Source organism: Rhodnius prolixus, unplaced genomic scaffold (assembly GCF_049639745.1).
Source record: "Rhodnius prolixus isolate KJV_2025 unplaced genomic scaffold, Rpr scaffold_9, whole genome shotgun sequence".
In the NCBI taxonomy this organism is placed as follows: Eukaryota; Metazoa; Arthropoda; class Insecta; order Hemiptera; family Reduviidae; genus Rhodnius; species Rhodnius prolixus.
Window position 1 is genome coordinate 3,394,111 of NW_027411604.1, and position 11,201 is coordinate 3,405,311.

Consider the following 11,201-nt stretch of genomic DNA (forward strand, 5'->3'; position numbering starts at 1 on the left):
TGTTCCCTCCCTACACAGACGAAGTTCATTGTAACTTTTAAGTGAATGTACCGGCGATTACTTTTTTAACTGCGTGTTATAGTGTTTGGCTGATTACGCCAACTTAATGCTCCGTCAATATTTTTATTACTCGTAAACGGAAGTATACTTTCGTAAAAGGAAGTCGCAAGTTTTATTTTTTCTATTTTTTACGTTAAACTTTTTTTTTTGCAAAAAAAAAAAAATAAAAAAACAATGAAAATGCAGTGGACACAATTATTAATGGCCGAAAGCCGCAGATGGTGGACAGTGGACTACAAGATAGGAGGTGGAAATGGTAACAACAACCAGTTGAGAGGGAGGCTCAATACAGAGTTGTGAGAGGCGGCAAATAATATTGAACCGATGTCGGCTCATATACACGTCACAGTCTACCGCCTCCGTTCACACCAAATATTAGATTCGCCCCCTTTTTTTTTACCCCCTCTACAATCCCCAAAACAACTAGAAAATAAAATGAAATGAAAAACAACACAGTTAAACAATAGACTGTGTAGTCCATTGAGAAAAACAAAAAATCTATCATGGTTCTATGAATTGAAATATTTTGTAGGAGACAAATTTATTAATAACAACAAAAAAATTTAGAGTTATAACTCATGAGAGTCCTTATTACCTTAATTTAAGTAATTATATTACTTAAAAACTTACAATTTTTGTAAATATAAGAGCAGAACACAAGACTATGAAAAAATTTCGAAATAAATGACCATTCATTCAATGAAAAAAGGTTCACGCGGTGATAATATGAAACGATTGCAATACTTCCTCTTAATAGGTGTACGAGCAGAAGGTCGCTTTAATGTTTTACGTAGGGGATCCTTAACCCTTTCAATCAGCCAAATTTTATCAAAAATCGGGCCAAGATTTACAAGAGTTATTATAGTAAATAATAATTTTGAAAGGGGGCCTCACATTCATATGGGGCTAACTCCTCTCCCTTTCGATGTACACCGTCGAGACCCCCAAAAAAGGCACATCTATATAAAATTCCGAATCGAATGACACCTCATTCATGAAAATCGGTTCGCGCGTTTAGGCTGTACGTTGTTTACAAAAAAGGTAACAACAAGAACAACAACAAGAGCAGACCAATTTTTGAAAATGCCGTTATTGCACATTTTCAACAACTTTTTTCTAGAAATCTATAAAATATGGGTTGTTGCAAAAAATTACAGTTATAAAGGAGGATTCGCTCTATAATTTAAAGAAAATTTGGGAATTTTATCTTTTACAGAAAAAGAGAAAAAAATTGCCAAAGTTGGGTGTTTTTCAACGTTACGCTTTTTCGTGCAGTTTTTGACGATCAACCCTTATACAACTGTCCTACCGGGACAGTTTTAATTTAAATACTGGACGATATAAGCAAGAATGGAATGTATTTAAAAAATTAGGAGTCTTTAATAAATACATAAATAAGAACTCGCATTGTGTTATAAGAGAATATCGTGTGATTTGGTCACAAGTATTATTGTTTCGACCCGAAACAATGAACTACACTATCTACATTCGACAATGATAAGGTTCTGAAAAGTAGTTCACTCGACCAACCGATATCACCTTTTCTTTTTTTTCTTAATTATGTTCTGTGATTAGAGTTATCTTATCTACGTGGATTACTTATGCGAAATGTTCTAGGGCTAGTAATTATTGTGAGATAGAAGAATAGGTGGACATGAGAAAAGCAATAAACTATTAAGTAAACAAAGCTAAACACGTTCGGCTTACAATTATTACCATCTTCTTTTTTGGCCAACTTGGCATTCTTACTTAAGCTACACTTTTTTCCCCTACCATTTTACACGCACATCGCCCCTCCCTTACCACACATACACAAAGAAAAATGGAAAAATCTTTTGAAAAAGTTTCTCAAGGCTTTTCCAGTCTGCTTCACAGGCGCTTATACTTCCAATTCTCGAGAGTTCTAACACTCATTAATATTCTTCTAATTCGCGTGTATTTCTACGTAACATCTGTAGTAAATCCAGTACATTACACTGAAATGGTAACCTTACAGAGAAGCCCAACCATTAGCCTGTGGGGTAGGAGCCATTTTCTAGGACGTGTACTTCCCGTTAAATAAAGAGTCACTTCCGTTTCGGGGAATTTGCTTCGAACTCTATATAACAACAATTTATTTAATTCGTTAAAAGAAAATGCTATTTCCGTATAACCCTCAATCATATTATATGTTACCTTGGACTTAACCTCGACTATAGACTTAACCTGAAATCCTCAGACTCGACTAAAACGAACTGAGTTAAATAACAGATATAAACTTTTCTAAAAACTATTAGTAAAAGTTCGAAACTGACGCTACGTAACAAAAGACAGCTGTACTACTCACTACCATCCTCTATATGGACAAACGGAACTGAATTTTCGCATCAAAAATCTTACACACCCTAGGCCATTGCTACTTTCTGTAACTACCCACAATAACCTTAAAAATTCCCTTCATCTCTTGAAACCATTCCCAAACTATCCTCTCGTAACGAAATCCTTTAGAGCAAAAACCTTTTCAACCTCCACTCACCCAACTAATCCTCCTCCACGACGTTTGAAGCGTCGGTGGCCTCGCGACCAACTGCGAACCTAGCGTCGACTATCTAGTCGTGTATCTCCAGCTATTATGGCATATATTACGACTGCTATCGCTGGATGGCCGTCGTTCACGTCAGTCACGCCAGTGTGTGTGCTTGTTGGCCTAGCCTATCAGCACACTCTATTATCGACCATCTGTTTTACTTATTGCATTGATTTCTGTGGAGTTGTGAAAATCTAAAGGTACTACAATACACATTAGCTTCGCAGGTCTCGTCTCTAACCGCTCGGCTACCGTGGCGCCTTATACAGGGTGTCCCAAGCTATATGGATAACGACTTTTTCTCGGAAACTAAAATAGCTAGAAAAAAACTAAAAAATACGTGTTCCCTTAGTTTTTTGATAGAAATCCAAATATACTTTGTAAATTTTTTTCGGTGCCTCCAGAAGCGAGATACAGGCACCAACTTCATTTTTTCAAATGAGAAGGTGCGGTTTTTATTTCAGAAATAGATTCCTCTATTTTTTTAAAGAAAAATTTACTTGAACGGTTTTTTTCTGTGAGCGATATTTTAGAAGTTATGAATGAAAACATGATTCTTATAAGAAATTTCAAAATGATAATATTTTAACGGTTTTTTGATTAAATAAGAAGAAAAGTACTATTTTATTATACATTTTACTCCTCATTAATATTACAGATCATGCTCGAACTGGCCTCCACCATTAGAGATGCATAGACATGCACTTTCCTGCCAATTGCCCCTTACTGTCAAAGAAATAGATTCGGCTTTAACCGACTTACAGGTATCTATTATTCTCTGCTTTAGTTCATCTACAGATGCCATCCCGACTTGATTCTGATACACCTAGATTTAGAAATGCTTTTCGATAAGCAGAAATAAGGAAAGAAAGAAAAAAGTTATGAATAATCACCTTGTTTTTCAGGTATCCCCAAAGGAAATAGTCCATAGGTGTCAAGTCCGGTGAGAGAGGTGGCTACTGAATCGCCCTTCGTGTCGATATAACATGCCCATCAAATTGCCTATCGAGATATCTCTTTACATGCCTCATGGTATTATATCGACATGGGGGACGATTCAGTGGCCATCTCGTTCACCGGATTTGACACCTATGGACTATTTCCTTTGGGGATACCTGAAAAACAAGGTGATTATTCATAACTTTTTTCTTTCTTTCCTTATTTCTGCTTATCGAAAAGCATTTCTAAATCTAGGTGTATCAGAATCAAGTCGGGATGGCATCTGTAGATGAACTAAAGCAGAGAATAATAGATACCTGTAAGTCGGTTAAAGCCGAATCTATTTCTTTGACAGTAAGGGGCAATTGGCAGGAAAGTGCATGTCTATGCATCTCTAATGGTGGAGGCCAGTTCGAGCATGATCTGTAATATTAATGAGGAGTAAAATGTATAATAAAATAGTACTTTTCTTCTTATTTAATCAAAAAACCGTTAAAATATTATCATTTTGAAATTTCTTATAAGAATCATGTTTTCATTCATAACTTCTAAAATATCGCTCACAGAAAAAAACCGTTCGAGTAAATTTTTCTTTAAAAAAATAGAGAAATCTATTTCTGAAATAAAAATCGCACCTTCCCATTTGAAAAAATGAAGTTGGTGCCTGTATCTCGCTTCTGGAAGCACCGAAAAAAATTTACAAAGTAAATTTGGATTCCTAACAAAAAACTAAGGGAACACGTATTTTTTAGTTTTTTTCTAGCTATCTTAGTTTCCGAGAAAAAGTCGTTATCCATATAGCTTGGGACACCCTGTATATAGGTTGTAGATTTATAAATAACCTTCCTCTCCCCAAAAGGGCCCTCAATCGAAATTTCATGGAAATGTTTGACAATACTTGTAGATCACCATGAATGTGTTCGAGATACACCTGGAAGTAAATCACCTCCACTAAATAGATTGGGCACTTATTTTGGACTGTTTTCCCTATTTTTAAATTCCTCCGTGGACTATTATCATTATTTTTTTATGAACTGAAAACGAGGTTAGAACTACAAATCTACGGATATTCTATGATGAAGATTGAAAGTCCGAAATATACACGCTACGACGGATAAAATCGATTTTAAAAAAATTAAATTTAGTATCGATTTCTAGTTTGCTTATAAATTTCTAAATTATACATACACGTAGATTTAGTTTAATGGGCAGTTTTTACGACATAAATTTTTTTTTGTGAGAAGTATAAATGTGTTTCCAAAACTTGTAGTAATTGAAAGTGTTGTAAACAAAACCATACTTCTTCATTCATACTTTTTCTATTCATCCCTAAATCAAACCCTATCACTTAGCTAGACAAGGTTTCTTTAAAATCTTCACTATTAACTCCTTTCAGCTCTCAAGAAACTTTTATCCTGAAGCATTGATCCAAGGAAAATTGGTAAAAGAGGTGCTTCTGTAGTTTTAGGAGTATGGTAGAGGAGTTATTTCTCCCTAAAGGGTCATTTAACGGTATTATACAGCATTACCAACCCAATATCATAGATCATAATCTTGGTAAGCATTAAGACCTAATCACAAATCTTAGTTAGAAATTTTGTAACTACATTTCTAGCCACCATTACGAGATGTAACTTATATGAATAAGGATCATGATTATAATTAAAACTAGATACCAAAAAATAATAATAGTAAGGGAAGGGATTAGCTATGCGGTTAGCGTACTGGACTCCCACGAGGAGGTCCCGGGTTCGCATCCAGCTGCTGTCCCTTAGATAGTTTCTCTTCCTAGGAGCTTCTTACAGCTCACTGTCCTGTGATGGACAGTGTAGTCTGTTACGAGAGAACACTGTCCGGAGACCCGGCAGTGCACTGAAAAAAGCTCCGGGCGCCAATAACCCTAGAAGTTGACGCGCCTTAAATCATCATAAAACAAAAAAAAAAAAATAATAATAAATAAAAGAGGAACCTAATTGGTAGTTGGACGTTAAGCCCCGCCTTAGAAAAAAAAAAAAAAAAAAAATAGGCGATTACTAAATAAAAGAGGAAGTAACCCGATAAATAGCGAGAAGGGATCCTCATACCGCACCCGAAATTTATGTAAACAGCAAAGGTTCAAACAACATGGCGTTCTAACGGGTAGGGTTACACCCTACACCCTACTGGTACCCATGGAAAGTTTAAAATCGGTCATTCACTTCTGACTTTATTAAGGGGTGGAAAAAAAGATATACGTACTTCCCTAAACCTTTCAACATTTTCACTTCCGGTGTAAAATGTATTTCAAAAAGCTGTCACGATCCCTAATAATTTCTCTCAAAAAAAGTGGATGTGAAATTAAAGATTAGAATTTGCCAAAAAATTTAATTTATAAATTATAATTCTATAAATAATTTGATATTGCGAATGGCCAAATAAAGTTAAAATAATAGCACTTAAATTTCATTGTTATTGTATCCATTGCAAACGAATTCAGGTTAAATAAAAATGAAAAAAAAAACGCTGAATATGTGTCTGGTAAAAAAAGGTTATTCTAAAGCATTTATCCAAAATGGACACAAAAAATAAAATAAAAATGACAAGAATTAAAAATCATAATAAATAAATACAAAAACTGCGTAATAATTAATTTTTATTATTATTTTTGTTAATTGATGACTTTAAGAATCATTCCAAGGTTAGATAAGGTTAGCTGCAATTGAAATGTATTGTAGTTCACAAACACATTATTTGTGGTTGGAGGTCACGTTTTCAACTTTTTAGTAGACAATAAAAGAAAAATATTCGAGTTGCCATGGAGATACCAAACAGTAAAAGTTTAATATGAACAGCCGCACGATTTTTGTCTCTTTTGTTAACAGTTTACGGTCATTGCAATTTTGTGAAACTTGGAATTTTTAACTATTTTTGAGCATGTTCACAATGATAAAAGTGCCGTTAATACGTACTTCCGGCTAGAACACGAAATTGTAAAAATCAGCATGAGGACCCTTAAAGAGAGGTAAGAGAAAGTAAATACACTAAATTCACGCGTTTTCTCTTTCTCAGGCATTTCTCACCAAAAAATTTATGAAATTTTCTTATTAATTAATAATACTATTACAAAAAAAAAAAATTCTCATAATAAAGAAGCATTTCGTAACTTTTTTAAAAAATATGAAATGATTATTAAATAGGCCGTGTCAAGAAATAATATGACGTAAGTGTGTTGAAAATATAATCAACAATAAAGAAATAATGAAAAATTAGTTTAAGGTTAAGGAGAGGGGAACTAATAGCTTCATTTTTTTTTTAATCTGGGAGGTAATAATATGGTTTTCAACATGACAAAGAAAAAACAAATAGATAGCTAAGGTTATATAAATTCATTACAAAAATTAGCTCGAAAAAACAATTATTTAAAAGATAATTATTCAAATAATTTATGAATAATTTAAAAAACAAGAATTGCGACTGTGTTTTGTTAACACAAAAAAAAAAATGAACCTCCTGCATTGACGCTAGTGTCAACCAGATGTATGCATTTGGGGACCAGACGTTCAACTGGATTTCTTAGGATAAACATTACTACAGAAGCACATGTACGTTGTAATTTAACTTGTATGAGGATTTTAAATAATCTAGAAAATATTTTTTAAAAAAACAATTTGGAAATTGGACAGTTTTCTGAAAAATAATGTACTTTTCCCACGCCCCAAAAGTAAACAAAATATTTAGACCCAGAGTTATTTGATGGATGCGAGTTTTGGTTTAGTATTTAACCTTCACTGGCAACCATAAAAAAACCTATCCTCTGATCAGAATTCAAAAAACCAACATTTTTTTGTAAATCAATTAAGGTATTTAAAACTACTACAATCGATTTTTTTTTTTTGTAAAGATCGTAAAGGTTATTCTAGCAGAAAGTGGTTCTGTGTTTCCTTAACGGGCAACTTTAGTTTCATGGGGAAAGAAAGTAACAATAAATAGTTCAAATGCAGTGAAATTGTTATTTTATTCAATTACGTCAAAATACTAAGACCTACACAAAGGAGCTGAGGAGAGTATCTCCATGCCTACGTATAGAGGTATTAATATGTCTCTATTTAGCTCACTCGTTACAAGATGAATGAAGAGGGATTAATTCATGATTCTTAGCATTTATGAAGTATTAAAAAAAAAAAATCCAAATGTGCGGTTAGTGAAAGAAGAATGAAACATCGCGTACTTCAGATTTCGGGCAATTAAAAATTTGAATAATGAAACACTTGAAAGGATTCGGGAGAAAAGAAAATAATTTACAATCTGAAAAAAAAAGAAGTTTACTGAATGAGAAAAGATACTTCTGAACAAATTGAGGGGATAAGAAGAAGGAATGAGTAAAAAGAACTCATTAAAAAGCAAAAGATCTCTCTTAGTAACCAGGGCGTTACTCTGGTAGCGTTACAAGGATTTGCGAAAGGAAGAACAATGAGGATAACATTACTGTCAACTATATCAAATATCATGAAGCCATTATTGGTAAAAAACTTGTCTTTGTTGTGGAAAACAAGGTAAACCACATCCACGTTTACAAGGGAAAACTTTACCAAAAGTCAAAAATGCAAGGTAAGCTTTTAAAGGTAACTTTAAAAAACGATGTCCTCAGAGCCTACAGTTATTGCTTTTTTTTTTATTTTTTTTTGAAGCTCGAATATCCGGTTGTTCAAGATTTAACCAATTTAATGGAACAACAGAAGATGGATGAAATGTTAATATCAGGCAGAAATATGCAATGATTAATAAGTAAATCTAAGAACATTATCTGCAACAGATTTCTCTATCTTTCTGTCCAGGTCGGTAGAATTTCAAAAATATTTAAGAAGACTGATTCATAAATATATAAAACTAAATGGCTATTTTATTTGGAATTCATCCAATAGAAAGATAAAGAAATAAAGAATTTATCATGCTCGCTATCACAGCCTTTAGTTTAACCTTCTACTTTGACTTAAAATACACCTAAAGGGAAATCGAACATTTAAGCGACCTGGAAATTGAAAGGGGGGGAAAAAAATGCGAAGAACTTCCAGAATTGGATCTCAAAACATGGAGATAATGGAAGGAACGGGAGTAAAGAAAAATATGTTGGAAGAAAAATAAAACATAAAATTACTGAGGGAAATTTGCAATTAGAAAAATAAAAGGAACACAGAGTTGTGCAAGAATTCACGCAGATCTGGCCGAAAAGGGAGTGCAAGTTGGGTAAATTACCTATAGCAAGATCGAGCCTCCTAAAAGAAGACCACTAATGAAGTACAGGTTTAATGAAATTCAAAGGGTTACAAGAAACATTGGAAAATGGAACCTGAAGGGTAAAATAAAAATTTGAAAAAGTTACTGCGAAAATTGCAAGGGAACTCGAAAAAATGTTTTCCCATACACACCCTAAATTGCTTTCGTCACTCGCCGTCATTCCGGGGGAAGAATAAGATAAAATTATAAAACATTTTTGGACACAGTTAAAAGAAATAAATCATTAAAGTATTGACATGTTTACAACAAAGTTCTGTATTATGTAACATCAGAATGGATTTCAGTCAGTAAAACTTTAGCAGAATGATAACTAACAAAAGATCTAAAATAGAAAGGCAGTTTTCACCCAATTGCTTTTGACAAATTTAAGATAATTTTTTAATAGACCAGTAAGAAATACAGATAAGCTAGATAATCGTGAAGCTAGCAGATAATTAATGAATTCCCTGGAATACAAGAGAGACATAAGTGGGAAGGTTTCATACAAAATGGGAACAACAAAAAAAAAAAAAGAAAGGTTACATTATTAATGAGCAATTAATTTTCCAGATATAGTTAAAAAAAGAAATTAAAAAGCTTTTAGGGAGGCACTAAACAATGAAGAAGAACACGATTCAAGAGCGAAAAGATAATGCTTGAAAACATTACCTAAATAATGAATCTAAGAAATCCTAAAATTTGTTTTTTTATTCCAGAGAATGGCAAAGACGAATCAATTTTACATCCGATAAGTTTTGTATATAGTTTGAGAGACACTCATTTAATAGGTCCAACAATACAGGACATCCTGGTTTCAACAGATGGGCTAGCGGTGCAGCATATGATGCAGCAGATACCCCTTTAATTCATCGCTTGGAGCTTTAATAAAACAAGCATTCGTATATGTGTTCCCCCACTTAAACTAAGGGAAAAAATTATTAAAAAACTAAAAGAAATCTTCACGAAACTGTTTTATTAAATGAGCAAAAGAATCTATAGAAGTAAAGGCCTATTTTAAATAGTAAAAAAAAAGGAAGACAGTGATAAGAGAGACGTCAATGAGCCCGTGAGATCAGCTGATAATCAGGCGGGTTGCAGATTCAAGGTTGAATGGACCGTTATGGGTGACAGGACTGCTGGAGGGGGCAGGGGTTTTTGCAAAGTTACATATACTAAGGTGCAAGATTGAAGCGCAGTAAAGGATGGAATAATTAACGATTCAAAAAAAAAAAAAACTATGAGTGATTCTGTTTGAGATAAGACTTTATTTATAGTGGGAGGGGTGTAAAAGTTTTAGCAAAAAAGAAGACTTACCAAACAACACCGAATGCACCATATCCAATAGGTCTATCGGGTTGTAGATCTTGCGAAGGGGGCGGCGGATGATAATAGGACTGTGCCCCTGTAACAACTGCTTGTCCTGCCCCTTGCATTACAGACATGCTGCCCCGAGCCCCTCCTCGGCTAGGTCCCACTACTGCCATTTCACAGCCATTTAAAGTAATTTTTTTTTTGAAAAAATTGAAATTACAAAAAAAAAAATTCAGAAACAAAAAACCCTTTTTTGTTTTGAACACAAAAACACAGGTCAACTTAGAGTCCGCGGTACCATAACCCGAATCCTTGTTTTTCCTATCTATCCACTGTAATGAAAACTTTTGTATTTCCGAATTGGTGAGGAAGGATTTAAAAAAAAAAAAATAAAGGTTTTAAATTAGAGGTTAATTAAATAATCAAGGGAAACGAGTCTTGTAAAAAAAAAAAAAAAAAATATGGGAGGATAGAGATAGAAAGAGAGGAGAGGAACAGTTCTGGTAGTCCGCACACTCAACGTAAACTCCGCACCGAAACGACAACGAGCAAGGCTGGACTGAGACTGGGGTTGGCTGCCACTGAAGAAAGCTGGACGGGTCGGTAAACTGAACACGGGTGGGGGAATGCGCAACCATTAGTTCTCTTGTTCGACACAGCAAAGCAGCACTATACAATTAACTCTTACAATTCAAATAGAATTTTTGGTAAAATTGGACTTACCTTGAATTCCAAGCAGGCTTTTGTTTGTAAGCGGCCTGTTCCTGAAAAAAAAAAAAATGAGAAAATCATTTTATAATTCAAATTAATTATTTTCCCTCTCTCTCTCCTCATATACAGGGTGAACCATAGGCCTACTGTGTGTAGTACATCTAAAGTGGACTTCAATGACGTATTTGGCCAACTTCATATTTTCCACTGTTCTTGAGTGGCGTCACTTTAAATTCTTTTTTCTAAAATCATTACTTTTTTTTGCAATAAAAATGTTATCACTCAGAAAGTTTTAGTCCGAATTGGATTCTGATGACACGGTTAGAAAGACAGATAAATCTCCTAAAAACTGACACCATTT

At 33.9% G+C, this 11,201-nt stretch overlaps 1 protein-coding gene across 2 annotated transcripts in view; it reads right to left on the minus strand.

The window, feature by feature from the left end:
- The window catches only part of nmo (serine/threonine-protein kinase nemo), a 283,418-nt gene extending 272,698 nt beyond the window's left edge, over window positions 1-10,720 (minus strand). Inside the window, exon 1 of one of the 2 annotated variants that reach the window (XR_012458383.1) lies at window positions 10,133-10,715. Coding sequence is in view for 1 of the 2 variants with exons in the window: in XM_074127876.1 (XP_073983977.1) it covers window positions 10,133-10,302 (170 nt within the window). In the remaining variant the exon portion in view is untranslated. Of the gene's footprint in view, window positions 1-10,132 lie in introns of both variants that reach the window. The other variant, XM_074127876.1, reaches the window with a different exon arrangement.
- Window positions 10,721-11,201: the final 481 nt, after the last annotated feature.